General features: G+C 41.6%; 1 protein-coding gene across 2 annotated transcripts in view; it reads left to right on the top strand.

The window, feature by feature from the left end:
• NOX4 (NADPH oxidase 4) overlaps positions 1-15364 on the top strand; it is a 111837-nt gene that overhangs the window by 32102 nt on the left and 64371 nt on the right. For both annotated transcript variants that reach the window (XM_009864391.1, XM_009864390.1), the window contains exon 11: positions 14954-15014. In XM_009864391.1, the coding sequence (XP_009862693.1) occupies positions 14954-15014 (61 nt within the window). The remainder of the gene's footprint in view (positions 1-14953; positions 15015-15364) is intronic.

Here is a 15364-nt window from a genome sequence, read left to right as displayed (position 1 = left end):
GAGGTTGAGGAAGGTTGTCCTGTCTCTCTACTCTGCACTAGTGAGGCCTCATCTGGAGTCCTGTGTCCAGTTTTGGGCTCCTCAGTTCAAGAAGGACAAGGAACTACTGGAGGTAGTCCAGCACAGGGCCACTAAGATGATGGGGGGACTGGAGCATCTACCATATGAGGGAAGGCTAAGAGGGCTGGGTCTGTTTAGCCTGGAGAAAAGGAGGCTGAGAGGGGATCTCATCAGTGGTTATAAATATCTGAAGGGCAGCTGAGAGGAAGATGGGCCCAGACTTGTTTTTCAGTAGTGTCCAGTGACAGGACAAAGGGTAATGGTCAGAAACTGGAAAACAGGAGGTTCAGCCTAAGCATAAGGAAATACTTCCTGACTGTGGGGGTGATGGAGCACTGGCACAGGCTGCCCAGAGAGGTTGTAGTCTCCATCTCTGGAGACATTCAAAACCCAACTGGATGTGTTCCTGTGTGATCTGCTCTAGGTGATCTTGCTTTGGCCCAGGGGGGTTGGACTAGATGACCTTCAGCGGTCCCTTACAACCCTGGACGTTCTGTGATATTCATCTAGATCAGATTGTTCAGAGCCCCATCAAGCTTAACCTTGAATGTTTCCAGGCATGAGATATCTGCCAGCTCTCTGGGCAACCTGTGTCAGCATTTCACCACCCTCACTGTAAAAAATTTCTTCTGTATATCAAGACTACATTTGCTGTTTTTTTTGGTTTAACATCATTACCCCATGTCCTGTCACAAAAGGTCCTGCTAAAAAGCCTGTCCCCAGGCTCTGTGTGATGTCCTGTCTAAGCTGATGAAAAATCTTTTTGTGCCTGGAATGTGCTTAAAAGGCAAGAAGTGACCAGTTCAGGCATACCTTTATATTCTAAATGAGAACTATTAAACAAAAGTGGAAAGGAAGAGGTGAGTCAGTGTGAAGGAGTCATGCAGATATTTTACTAGTCCCTTCATCTTTGGAGGTTGTGTAATATTTACAGTTTAGCTCAGTTTCTTACATAATGCTGGGGTGGAGGAAAACACTGTGAGGCTGTGTAAAGGGCCTGAACCCACTCCCATTGCACTGGCAAAGCTCTCACATGTTTCACTTGGAGCCAGAGGAAGCTCTGAATTGTAACCAAGTGAACATGAAGAGGTAAGCATTGTGCAGAAATGTGTGCCGTGGTGTTTATTTTCTTTTCCGTTATGTCAACTGAAAGTTTTCTTTCCTCTGCTGATGGGAGAAATGAACAGAAGTCGTCGGTGCGAAATGTATGTGGGAACTTGGACAAGCAAAAATCTGTTGCTTTGAACTCAAAGCTGCCAGTCTGGCTTCTTTGCTAACCTGTGACCTGGCCCTGCCATGGAAGGCCTCATGTCACAGCGTCGCAGAATGGTTGAGATTGAGAGAGACCTCTGGAGACCATCCTGTCCAACCTGCCTGCCCAGGCAGGGTCACCGAGACTTAGTTGTCCAGGACCATGTCCAGATGGCTTTTGAATATCTCAAAGGATGGAGGCTCCACGATGTCTCTGGGTAACCTCTGCTGGTGCTCTGTCACCCTCACAGTAAAAAATTGTTTACTAAGGATTAAAGGGATCCTTCTGTGTTTCAATTTGTGCCCCTTGTCTCATGTCCTGCTACTAGGCACCACTGAAGAGAGACTAGCTCCGTTTTCTTTGACCCTAACTTCAGGAACTTATTATATACATTGATAAGATGCCCTTGAACTTTCTTTTCTCCAGGCTGAACAGTCCCAGCTCTCTCAGTCCTTCCTCATAGGAGAGATGCTCCAGTCCCTTAATAATCTTCTTGGTCCTTGGTTGGACTCTCACCAGTATGTTCCCGTGCTTCTATAAGGAGCCCAGAACTGGACAAGTTCCAAGTCCAAGAACTGGGCTATTCAGGTGCTGAATAAAGAGAAAGAAAAACCTGCCACAACCTGCTGGCAGTGTCACTTACACGCTCTGAAGTTCAGGCACTTGGAGATCCCAGTTTTCTCTCGTGATTGATGTGGAAACTGGCATTTTTAAACTCCATTTTTCAAGCATGCTTCCAGTGTTTTTTATTAGCTACTGACTTGTATTCACTAGTATGACTCCTTGACTTTGTTAGAAGGGACCTTTAAAGGTCATCTAGTCCAACACCCCTGCAGTAAGCAGGAACATCTTTAACTAGATCAGGACCTTCAATGTCTCCAGGGATGGAGCTTCTACCACCTCTCCGGGCAACCCCTCCTATTGTTTCATCAACTTCATTGTAAAAAGTTTTTTCTTAATGTTGAATTTAAATCTACCCTCTTTCATTTTAAAACCATTACCCCTTTTCCTGATGCAACAGGTCCTGCCTTCTTTATTATAAGCCCCATTTAAACACTGGAAAGTTACTTCAGGGTCTCCCTAGAGCCTTCTCCAGGCTGAACAACACTCTTAACCATCTTGTATTTTCCACTTGGTATTGAGTTCTCTCTCTTTTCAGACACTTGACCACATTACTGATTATTTGCAGCAGCATGAAGCTGGAGATCCCAGTTTTCTCTCGTGATTGATGTGGAAACTGGCATTTTTAAACTCCATTTTTCAAGCATGCTTCCAGTGTTTTTTATTAGCTACTGACTTGTATTCACTAGTATGACTCCTTGACTTTGTTAGAAGGGACCTTTAAAGGTCATCTAGTCCAACCCCCCTGCAGTAAGCAGGAACATCTTTAACTAGATCAGGACCTTCAATGTCTCCAGGGATGGAGCTTCTACCACCTCTCCGGGCAACCCCTCCTATTGTTTCATCAACTTCATTGTAAAAAGTTTTTTCTTAATGTTGAATTTAAATCTACCCTCTTTCATTTTAAAACCATTACCCCTTTTCCTGATGCAACAGGTCCTGCCTTCTTTATTATAAGCCCCATTTAAACACTGGAAAGTTACTTCAGGGTCTCCCTAGAGCCTTCTCCAGGCTGAACAACACTCTTAACCATCTTGTATTTTCCACTTGGTATTGAGTTCTCTCTCTTTTCAGACACTTGACCACATTACTGATTATTTGCAGCAGCATGAAGCTGTAGTACTCACCATTTATGGCTTATGTTTCCTTTTTTTTTTTTTTTGCTAACGAATGACTTCAGAAATAGATCCCATTGAGAATATATATTAGTGTCTTACAAAAGAAGTCACACTTTCTGCTATGTATTTGTAATTTCTTGCATTGGCATGCAGTGATTTGCAGCAAGCCTTATGTAAATAGCCTTGTGTTTTGCAGATGTTAAGTGCTTCAGGAGATGTGTTGGGTCCTTTACTGTGGTCTCTGCTCAATCTACTAGAGAGTCAGTGCAAGCCACAATCTCTCACAAGCTGCAGTTAGGCAAGTTGGCTACCAACAGACTGATGTCTACTCCCAGCACCTCAAAGCTTGGTAACCTTGTTGTTTTAGTAGTGTTAATTCGCTCGTGGCAGACAAAGGTAGGAAACAATTATGTAACTTCATGTGGAACTTTAACTGTGACGGACCTCAAAAGAAGGGCAAAACCAAGAGCTGAAATTCGTCTAGATTTGGAGCTGGCTCAGATCTGAGGTTTGCTGAAACTTGTGCTCTGCAACAAACATCCACAAATGTGGGATCAAATGATCTCTTATCTCAAATTCGTGAGTTATGGTTGTCACTAGCTGCTGTTGTGCGCCCATTCCCCCTTGGAACAGAAATCCTTGTTGCACAAAGATAGGCTGTACTGTTCTGCCTTTGTGATGTGAATCGAGAGCTCTCTTAAGCTGCTGTCTGAATAGCTTAAAGTTTAGAATCCTTCCATGCATGCATGGAACAGTGCAAACAGTTAAAAACTGTTCTTTCAGTGGATACCGTCTCAAAACTTGAAGTGACATCTCTGAGGAGAAAAGAAAACTTGGTGCCAATGGTATATGCTGTAGTGTAGCCTTTTACAGTGGTTACTATGGAGGATAGTATAGAGGGTGTTGTGATTGAATGAGTCACTTTGCAGTATCCTCTTTACTGAGGTAGAACTGCCGATGGAAAGCTTTCATTAATTTTTGTTTTATGGCAACAACATAGATCTATTTGGAATAGTATTTTTTTTATCTTTCAAGTTTAAATTCTGACAATTGTGTGTGTGTAATAAATTATTTTTCAGGTATTTTGTCACTTGACCATAACTAGGTATCTGAAGTATTACTTTAGCCCCCACGGCATGAGACGTCAGAGGTTTATGCATTATATGCAGACACTGAGAGAACACCTCTTGTAGACCTGTCACTCTTGACAGGCAAAACAGACAAAGGGGAACGCTTTTGACTGTTCCATACTTACATAATACAAGGGCAAGAGACTCTTTCAAGAGACGTTCAGGATGGGAGCCAAACTGAAATCCTCTGAATCACCTTATTGTATTGACTGGAGAAGGTGCTGGAGTTAGTCCCTGGGAATCCCCTCGGATGGTGTGGATGCTGGAGAGAAGGGAGTCATTAGGAGTTTCTGGGACCTGAATCACAGTGCACGCTGTTGTTCCTGTCTAGTGATTTCAGTGACTTGACCACAATTACTTTCTTCATTGAAGTCACTCAAGCACATAATCCATACTGAATTTCTCTGAGATTCAGGACATCATCTTGCTGAAAGTGGTGAAGTAATAAGTCTTAGCTGACTAAGCTCAGACTCTTCAGGCAGAGAAAAAGCATTGCCAAGTCTGTTTAGGTCAACCTTCATTGATTGACTTGACATAGAGATTTCATTCCTTTCTCCATTGTTCCTCCTCACTCGGCACCATTGGTCCTGTGTTCCCTCCTGTCCTGCAGTTCTCCTTTCAGCATCCAGAATCCCTTTTGGCAACAATTGAAAACTCAGCTATTACTAAGATAAAAGATTTAATGCGCAGCTATTAATCTGCATTGTAAGAAGTTGACCATCTGTGGAAGAGAAACCTCTAGAAAGAGTATCACCTGCCTCTGTGAACAGTGTAACCTTAAATAGTTCGGATAAATGTTCTTATACTTTAATCATATCTCTAAAGCTGTCCAGAACTGTATTTGTGGTTCCAAGACCTTCATGTTTGTTGTTTTTTCAGATTAATACTGTTTTAGCACTGAATTTGTCCTTTGATGACTTTTTCTTTCAAATTGACAAATACATACAACCCAAGATATTCTTGTTCATACTCAGATGTTGGTAACTTGCACAAACACTTGATGACCTTTCTCTGTCTTTGTTTAAGATGTACTCTGTATATCCACTGATTAGTAGCTTCATGAGATAGAGTTGATAGAGGCAGATGACATGGAACTGGAATATATAAAGCAAAAAATAAAACCAAAATGAACCCAAAGCAATGATCCCAGCATTCAGACTCCAGGACTTAGGAAATACCTGCTTTATTTTGACAGGAGTGGCTGCTTCTTCAGATCCTCCAACCAGTTTTGGCTCTTCATTCAATGTCTAGATCCTAGTTCTGGTAGCAGATAGGCAGAGATCAACTACCTGCAACAGGTAGTTTGTAACTTTCTTTGAAACTGTAAATTTTCTCCTGTGTTATAATGTCCTCTGACCTCCTCTGCTTTGCTGCTGCATGACAAATCTGGTTTTAAGTGCCATTGAAGTCTGGTAGACTCCAATTACCAGAGTGGAAGAGTCTGGTGATAAAAAGCTCCAAGAAGTTCTGCCCTTTTGCTGATTCTCCATCTTTTTGCACAAATGATTCCTTTGAAGTAGATCACATCGGGAGGATTTGTAGTGCTTCGTCCTTCTTCCTTTCCTTCCACATCCAGTTCTGTATGAGTAAGAAAAGAAGCCCAGAGGGACTTGAATCCTTTGCTTGTACACAAGGACAGTAAAATCCTGGCTGTGTCATTTGCAGCGTGTAGCAAGTTAGCAGGCCAGTATGTGTGCATTTTCTAAGTCAAAGCTGAGTTCTGAGGAGGGGAGATACTCATATCCACAGACAAAATCCAAGTATATATTATTGAGGAAGAATACTTTGTCTGATTAGTATCCAAATTAAAATTTTACAGAGTAATAATTTCTGAAACCCAGGCAGAGAATCTCTGAGGTTGATTAATCCTCTCAGAGCAGGTAGAAGAATTACCTGAAAGAGATTTCTGGATATACGTGACAAATTATAGTACTGCAGCGAAACGTCTCAGAGCTATTGCTTATTCACACATTTTTACCTATAAGGTTTTCGGTTTGGGTTTTGTTGTAGATTGCATTTTCCTCACTACCTCCCCACCACTGTTTAAGTCCATTTGCTGTTCGGATTTAGGCGTGGTGGGCTTACGAGATGATGACTTTGTGCTGCATGGTTTGTATTTTTGGGCTTGATGCCTTGTCAGAAAGGTCTCAGAAAGTAATATATGGGTATAAACAACCTCACAAGTAACACAGTTGTTTTTGTAAGAGAAAAACTGTTTTGTTAGAGCGAAGCTTGTCTTTATTCCTGGGTAACCCAGAATTCATTTGAATTCACTCTAGCAGTGAAGTTTTAGCTCTAAGCTTCTTTTCAGCAAGGAATTTTGTACTACACAAGTAGCAAAACTGAAGATAATGGAGAAACACATGTCCTGTACTGTAAACTTGAGAAAGAAATGATCAACAACAGGAAAAGCCTTGGGGCCAAATTCTGAAATGCTCTATAAAAAAAAATAATTGGGAATTTGTTGGAAGTTTGCCTAAGTAAAAGTATGTGAGGACATCAAGAGCTAAGATCATACTCATGGATAAATACAATAATAACAAAATCTAACATGATGACATTCTAGTAAGATTTGTTAAATATCTTGTGCAAATCTCTATGATACTTGTCTTTATGAGATGATTTACGGAGGATTTAGGGAAATGCAGATATTGTGACGTATCTTTCTGGCAAACTGAAGAAATCCCTAGAGCTTATCTGCTCTTCATAGAAGTTGAAAAACTAGCAGCTGTTTGACAAAGAATTTAAGTAAACCAAAAATAGAAATAGATTAATATTTCAGATGCCTTTAGTACTTCTTTAGACTTCTTTGGTTTGGTTTTGGGCTAAATAGTTTGGGGGTCTGTCTAAAAACCTGAAGTATCTTTTATTTAAACATATAAATCTGATTCTTTTGGATCAAGAGAACGCCAAAATAGCTACAATCACGTTCACTAAATCCTGAATCCTCCTTCAGCAGATGCTTTAAGCAAGATGTCACATCCCTCTCATGAGCAGTTGTTTTTTTCCTGATATTACGAAGGTAAATTTACAGTATATAACAAGCATCTACTGACTTCAGCAGAGAAGTGTTTTTTTCTCCCATCAGAGGTGGAGCTCCTAGGTTAGCTGCTAGCTCAGATTAGAAGAAGGTCTGGGAAGTGCAGGAGAATGTTAGAATGAAAATAACAAGCACAATTTTTCAGCATGAACACAGTTAACGTGTGGAAAAAGTATTGGAGGAAATGAAGCACCCTTCCTCTTGCTGTCTTAAAATTCAGACGAGCTGACTGACTGAGATCTGTGCTTTTGCCTGGCGAAATACTGTGTGTGTTGTTAGGGTAGTTTGAAAGGACACAGAGTTCCTCAAGGTGTTGATGATCCAACTAGAAAACCTGTCAATCTTTCCATGAGTGTCTCACACCACCGGGAGCCAGTTAGCACCAGTTGGGAGCTGGCCCATAGTTTCTGCTCAGGGATGATCCCCAATTCAAGAGAGACGGGGACCTACTGGAGAGAGTCCAATGGAGAGCTACGACGATGATCAAGGGACTTGAACATCTCTCCTGTGAAGAGAGACGGAGAGAACTGGGGCTGTTTAGCCTTGAAAGGAGACGGCTGAGAGGGGACATTATTAATGTATATAAATATCTGAGGGGTGGATGTCAAGAGGAAGGAGACAATCTCTACTCAGTGGTGCCCAGCAATAGAACAAGGAATAATGGATTTAAGTTAGAACACAGGAAGTTCCACCTCAGTATGAGGAAAAACTTTTTCACTGTGAGGGTGACAGAGCACTGGCACAGGGTGCCCAGAGAGGGTGTGGAGTCTCCTTCTGTGGAGACTTTCAAACCCCACCTGGACGCGTTCCTGTGTGGCCGCCCTAGGGGATCCTGCTCTGCCAGGGGGGTGGACTAGATGATCTTTCGAGGTCCTTTCCAACCGTGAACATTCTGTGATTTTATGATGGAGAAAGGAGCCTTTGGTGCCATTCAGAGTCCTTCTTCATGCATTTGTCAGCTCAGCGCGGTGTTGCTTTGCAACATGTCTACATACCCTTGGAGGACTTGGAGAGGCAGCCTTTGGCAGAAACATTGCTCTTTTGCATGTAATTCCTTCAGGGACACAGGCTTGCATCCTGAGCATCCTGTAACATTGTGGTTTGTTGTTTTCCTACTAGCTAGCAACTTGAATTGCATCAATTATGTGGACTGAATATTGCTGGGACTGAAGCATTTTTATTATGTTACAGGGAGTTGGCCTTGAAGATCCTTATGGGATCCAACCCAACAGGTTGGATCCTTCCAACCTGTGCATTCTATGAAGTGTAACGCGTCTGCTGGGGTGAAAAGGTAGTCAGTTTTTTGCCTTGGTTGAGCTGCAGAGGCAAAGAAATACCTACTGGTCTGTAGAAGCGTGTCTTCATAGCGCATCCATAGCAGCAACAGGGTAGCAGATGGGCTGTTACAGACTTACTAGAAGACAAATAACTTTCATATTATTTATTCAACAATGTATATATTCTATTCAACATTATACGTGTTTTATGTTTACAACTATTGATCTATTTGTATTCTTAAGACATCTATTACAAATTCGTGTTTTCTTGTGGTGCAAGAGTGAAATCAAGGAACTTGGAAAATGAGACCTGAAAAAAAAAAGAAAAAGAGGTTGTTTTGAACACTGAGAGTAATTTAACAACCACGACTGCAAGGAGTGAAGTAGCAAATGCTGAATTCCAGCCTCACAGGGGATTAGTGGGTGTGGGTTTGTGGTTTGTGTTACAGAAGTTAGACCCTAGATGACCAGAATGATCCTTTTTGGCACTACAGCTGACCTGTGATGCATCCTGAGCATCCCACAATGTTATTGATGGCAACATTATGGTGTGATTTTTTCCACTCTCTAGACTCCAGGTGTTCGAGGCTGTACAACAAGGACTGTAAGGGAATGGAAAGAGGAAGGGGAAAGTGTTTGGGATGTGTTTCTGCAGCTGGGCTGCTTGCAAGGAGTCAGCTCTTCAATGGGAGGGCTCTGGCTGAAGCAATGAGTATTCATGGCATGGTGGTCTTGCCTTGATCATCCAGACACCCTTGATACTTAAAACATGTTCCATGGCTAGGATTTCCCCATGTTCAGAGATGTGATAATGTCTGTTGATGTCTGCCAGTTAAATTAGGATAGCTGTAAAGCCAAGTCTCTAACAGGGAAAGCTTTTAGAGAAAATCCGATCTGTAAAGTAACATGAAGCAGGAAAATAAACAGAGTCGTTTTAGAGAATCTCCTAGCCTTTGAGACAGAGTTGTGCTTATTAAAAGAGTAATTCCCCAGATTAACTTTTTTCCTCTGAAATTTGCGTCTTACGGGATTCATTAGTTAGAACAGCGGTTAGCCCAGTGTAACAAAGTTCACCTCCTCTGAGTCAGACTGAAGTCTAGCTACTATTTTTTGGCTACCTTTATATAGCATGCCTTTGTTTGTCATCACTCCTTTTTCTAATGTCAGTATGAATCATTTTAGGAATGTTTATATCAGTTCTGTATGAAACCAGACAAGCTACAGCTTACTGAGCTTCTGAGATTGACATCTTGCCATTTTTCCTCCTTTTCCTCCTCCTTTTCCTCCTCCTTTTCCTCCTCCTTTTCCTCCTCCTTTTCCTCCTCCTTTTCCTCCTCCTTTTCCTCCTCCTTTTCCTCCTCCTTTTCCTCCTCCTTTTCCTCATTTTTCACCTCTGTGGGAGGGAACATAAATTGTTTTAGTTTTGATTTCCCCCCCCCCAATTCTACGTCTTTCACAACCATGCTAAGTATTTAATGTGTTTTTATTCTCCTGTGTAAGGGTTTGCCTGGGTCTGGAGCAAGGCTGGCTTGATGAAACAGGGTTCATGGGGCAGCTGGTTCCCCCTGGCAGGCAGAGGCGTGGAAGTGGCTCGGGGGCTCAGCGTTGTTTGCAGTCCCTGCCAGGATATCTGAAAACCCATGTTAGGAACATATGGTGGCTTTTCCCCAGAAGTGAAAGCCGCCTTTGAAGGAGTTTCCCTTTATTTAAACAAACTCCTCAATGAGCTTATTTAGTTCACAAAATCAGATAAAGGCGAAGTTTCACTTTGTTCTTCCAGCTGTGGCACAAATCTCTTTTGTGGCTTTGGGCACAAGTCAGACCACCTGCTGCCGCGCCAGATGCAGGAAGCTGGTGTTTGCTGTGGTGCATCAGCTTGAGAGCAGTATCTCCTTGTAAGGAGCTTTATTTGCAGAGCCACATGGGGGAACATAACTTGGGCATCCCTCTCGTCTCCTTTTTTCTGGTAGCAGATATTCTGCAGTGTTATCCTGGTGTATGCATCAGCGCTTCCATGACAGCGCTGTAGTCAAAACCTAACATCTCTCTAAAGAGTCTTCACAGGTGTTGTTGTAGCAGCGTACAGAAGTGAAAACTTTCTAGAATTTACTTTGTATTTTCTTGCTGGTTTGCTGTTCACTCACCCCAACTCCCTTTACCCCAAGGTCTAAAAAGAGTGCTTTACAGTATTTCAATAGTATTTACTACTATTCAAATTATTTCAGTAATGTTTGTCCTGTTTCTTGTTCCGGGCAGGATTCTTGACTGGGAGTAAATATCAGTGGTATTAAATACCTGGGGTATTCTAAGCTGGAAGCCGAGATGCTGATAACATAGTTTTGATTTGCTGTACTTTGTGCCCCCATATGCACCTATTTCTCCACTGCTCATCGCCTCCGGTAGATTTTTTCTACCAATACAAAGTCAGTATAAAGTACTACCACTATGACCTGACAGTAATTAGTTCACTCACTTTGTGTTCATATAAAAGTGAGGTGTAGAGGACAGCTGAGAATTGTGTTCACAATGTAAAACTGATAAAGTGCATTTCAAGTATGTATTACTCTGGTAATGCGTTAAATAGTAGATAATTAAATTATTAAGATTATTAAAAATCTTCATCTATGTTTTATGTCAGCATAGAGATAAATAGTAGAGCTACAGCTACTGGTGAGTGTAATTAATTTGGTGGTTTGTAAGCATAAAGTTCTCCAGGGATTGTTGCAAATTCCCTATGAGATAATTTGCATTTGTATTTCAAGTTAGCTTGAAAAAAAGGTAAAAACAGTATATGGAGTGAGCTTTTTTTTCAAGGTATAGAATAATCTGTGTTCTATCTATAGAATAATCTGTGTTTTATCTCCATATAATATGAAAATATAAAAATAAAATAAAAATAGGCATTGTAAAGTTGCTCACATGTGATTAATAGCTCCAAAGAAATCTACCGACTTTTCAGTGCTCAAATAGTTTGGTTTCTCCAGAGGTGTAAATTTGCACAGCTCTATTAAATTGAAAAAAAATCCTTGTTTTCCAGTTGTTTTTGGAGGATGGCCAAATGCTGGCAGTTAATGTGATTAGTGTAGACATTCCTACCTGTAAAATCTTTCACTTTTTAAAGGTATAGATAGCTTGAGGTTGGAAAAAGGTTCACATAGCTTCACGTAATTGTACTATCTGCCACAATTAATTTGTGTACCATGGCATTTTAGTTCAATGAGTGCAACTAATGGGGCTTATTTAGCTCTTCAAAATGTGGAAGGACCTACTGAAAAACTTGACACTTTTGACCTTTCATTTAATAACGTCAAATGTCCCTTCTCATTACCTTCATTGCTCTGCTCGGCACTGATAAGATATATCTGGAGCTATGTGTCGGGTTCTGGGCTCCCCAGTACAAGAGAGACATGGACATAATGGTGCACAAAGTGCCATCAAGTTAGTTAAGGAACTGGAGCATCTCTTCCCTGAGGAAAGGCTGAGAGAACTGGAAGAGTGGAGAAAACAGATCCAGACTCTTTTCAGTGGCGCTTGGTGACAGGACAACACAAACCAAATACAGGAGATTCCATCTAAATATAAGCAAACCCCCCTCTTTTTCTGTGAGGGTGGCACAGGTTGCCCACAGAGGCTATGGAGTCTCCATCCTTGGAGATACTCAAAGTGCAGCTGGACACTGTCCTGGCCCACCTGCTCCTGCAGACCCTGCTTGAGCAGCAGGATTGAAGTCCCTAGAGGTGCTTTCTAGTCTCACCTATGTTGCTCAACGTGCAGGACTCAGCACCTGGTCTTGTTGAACCTCCTACAGTTGGCCTCAGCCTATCAGTCCAGCCTGTCCAGATCACTTTGCAGAGCCTCCCTATCCTCCAGCAGATCAACACGCCTACTCATTTTGGGGTCATCTGCCAGCTGAATGAGGATGCACTCAATTCCCTCATCCACATCATTGATAAAGATATTAAACAGGACTGGCCCCAGAACTGAGCCCTGGGAGACACCACTTGTGACTGGCCGCCGACTGGATTTGGCTCCATTCACCACCACGCTCTAGGCTTGGCCATCCATCGGTTTTTGACCCAGCGAAGACTACACCTGTCTAAGCCATGAGCCACCAGCTCATGTAGCAGAATGCTGTGGGAGACCGTGCTGAAGACTTTACTAAAGGTCATCTGGTTCAACCTTCTTGTGCAAGTGCTGTAGATTACGTTATCCACAGACCTGTGAAGCTGAAGTAGCAAGGCAAATCGCACCATTTCCCTGGCTACCTGTTCCATGGTGAAGAGTGTTTTTCTTATGAAATTTTCACTGAAGCAACTTGTGCCCCTGGTCTCTTGTCCTGTCGTGCATGGTGGTGAAGAGAGCACCTTCATCTTCTCTGTAGTTATTTTATAGATTTGGGTTATGCAAGCACGTCTCCTTTTTGACCTCTTTCTCCATCCCTTTTGTCATCTTGGTGGCCCTTTGCTGAACCATCTAGAGTCTTTCTCTGACTTAAACTCCACGTAGCCCAGATGGTGGATGTGTTTCTTCTGGTAAGATTTAGAATCACAATAAGATTTTTCCAGAACTCTCTGAGAAACTCACATACACAGTTATAGGTATCAAAATAGGCTTCCTAAAGGCTAAGAAGAAATAAATCTCTTTTTTATTGGATAATTTTTCAAAGTAGTGCAGAAAGGAGTTAGTCACAAGGGTAATGTGGAAGGTAACAGGTTTGAACCTCTGCTGGCTGGAGAAAAGGGGCATTCTGCCATCAACTTTAATGGAAGGAAAGAATGACAGGCAATTTTATAGAAGATGTGCTGAACTGGAATTGTATATAGTTGGACTAAAAAAATCACTCGACCTCCTGTGAAACACAGAGCTCTAGAACAGCCCAGGCTGAAAAATAAATCCTGCTAAAGTCTCTTACAGAAGCCCCCAAGAGAACAGATCTTTTTGCTGCCAGTATGGAGCTTTTTAGCTGAGACGCTGCTTACTTTTTTTTATTTGGAGAATTGCTATTGATATTTTTTTTGGAAGACGTTGCAACTAGCCACAGCAAATACTGGCCTCATTGTGTGAAGTTTGCCTACGTCCCTCTCCCAATGCCGTTTTTTTGAAGGCTCAGACTTGCTGAAATAATTTTGACTCTTAAGTTTCTGTACCAAGTTTTTGTGGGAAAACTTGAAAGATTACAAGGAATTAAATATGAGTCTGTCTAGTAATCAATGCTCTTAATAAGAATGCTCTTCCCCTTCAGGAAAATGGAGGGACTAGCTGTGACATTGTATTCTATCTTATAGGTTTGCCAAGATATAGAGAACACTAACCTTTTATCTGAAGAATATGTTCTCACAAGCATGGTGGATGATTATTTGGTGCTGGGATTCACTACCTGGGCCTCTTTTATTTAAAATATGCATGTGTTCCTTGGATTTAAGCCTTCTCCTCAGGATTCATATTTGTCTGTAGCAGTAGGGGAAAAAAAAAAAAAGAACAGGAATGTAATTTACTGGATGTTGAATTCGTGATGGAACTTCGATACATTTCTTAGAACCTGTTAATGATTTATCCAAACTCAGTATTAATATCTTCTATCAAAAAGAAACTGATGACGTTGATTAATAGAAGGGAAGTAAAGAATCTTTTCTTGAGGCCGGGTTGCTCGTCCTGTTTATGTGTGAAATCATTTGGTGAAACGGCAAAACTGCCCAGAGAGTGTGTTTGAAATCTGCCTGTAGATAACAAGGATCAAAACTGAGGGGGCTCCTTCGACCTTTGACATGGCTTGGTTGGAGGTTTTTGCATACCATGGTGCGGATCAGACTATAAATGATACTGTTGCTGTGTTGATAGTCACAAATAAGTAGCCCCGAGGTGAGGGCATAGGTGCAGGGTGAGAGAATGATGGCTGCAAAGTGATTTTTATGATGTGCCGTGCAGTCTGGTGGTTTTCATTTGCAAACTCTTACGCTCTTGTGAAGTGCAAAAAGATCTCTTTTTGGAAGAAAGCGTCATTTGCGTGAGAGTGATCAGCTTGAAAACATACGCCCTGACATGCAAGAACCAGGAATCTTTAAAATACATTGATTTGGGAGTGATGAGGCGGTTCCTGATTTTCAATTGCAAGTGTCAATTTGTACAGGAAGTATTTCTGTACTGTTGTACCCTCAGTTGTTGCCATTGCTGAGTAATACTTTGTGAAGTGGCTGTTCCAAATCCTCAGCTGAGCCCATCTCAAACCCTGTGTCCAGAAGAAAGGTTTAAAACTGACTGGAGGAGTGGAGACTAGTCATGCTTGACTTCCTGGAACTATACTGATGCTAGACTTGCTCTTCAAAGGGTATAGCTGCTGGTGTGGCTGCTCAGGAGTGACCTATTTAGACCAGGTTCTCTCTTAACTTTGAATGCATTTTGTATTTTTTTTTTTCCTGTTCCTCAGAAGTGGTCCTTAATATTTTTAATATTTTTAGTGCCCTACAGATACCAAAGCAACGTTTGGGGTCCACCTTAAAGTAGTAGGAGACTGGACAGGTATGTAGAAAAACAATTCCTTTTCAGAGACAAATACCTTTACTTGAACTGTTATTCCTTTCTGGCTTCAGCAGGGCTGTATCTTCATTGTGGTGTGTTCTCCCTAGAGATCATTCATGCTTGTTTTCCCAAAGTTGCTTTTATTACGTTCTCGATGCAACCTCTGCTTTATTCAGGTACATTTCTTCAGATAACATGGTTTTTTAAAGTTACTAACAGATTTTCTGATTTGCAATGTAGTTATTTCCAGTGTTTCTCCGTTTCTGCCTTTTTTTTTTTTTAATTATTTTTTTATTTTTGGCAGCCCGCTGCCCCCGTGCAGTGCCATGCCTCTGTGCATAGTAGTGTCT

The sequence above is a fragment of the Apaloderma vittatum genome, unplaced genomic scaffold (assembly GCF_000703405.1).
Source record: "Apaloderma vittatum isolate BGI_N311 unplaced genomic scaffold, ASM70340v1 scaffold802, whole genome shotgun sequence".
NCBI lineage: Eukaryota > Metazoa > Chordata > Aves > Trogoniformes > Trogonidae > Apaloderma > Apaloderma vittatum.
Note: the sequence above shows the minus strand (reverse complement) of the source record. Positions and strands in the feature narration are given on the sequence as shown.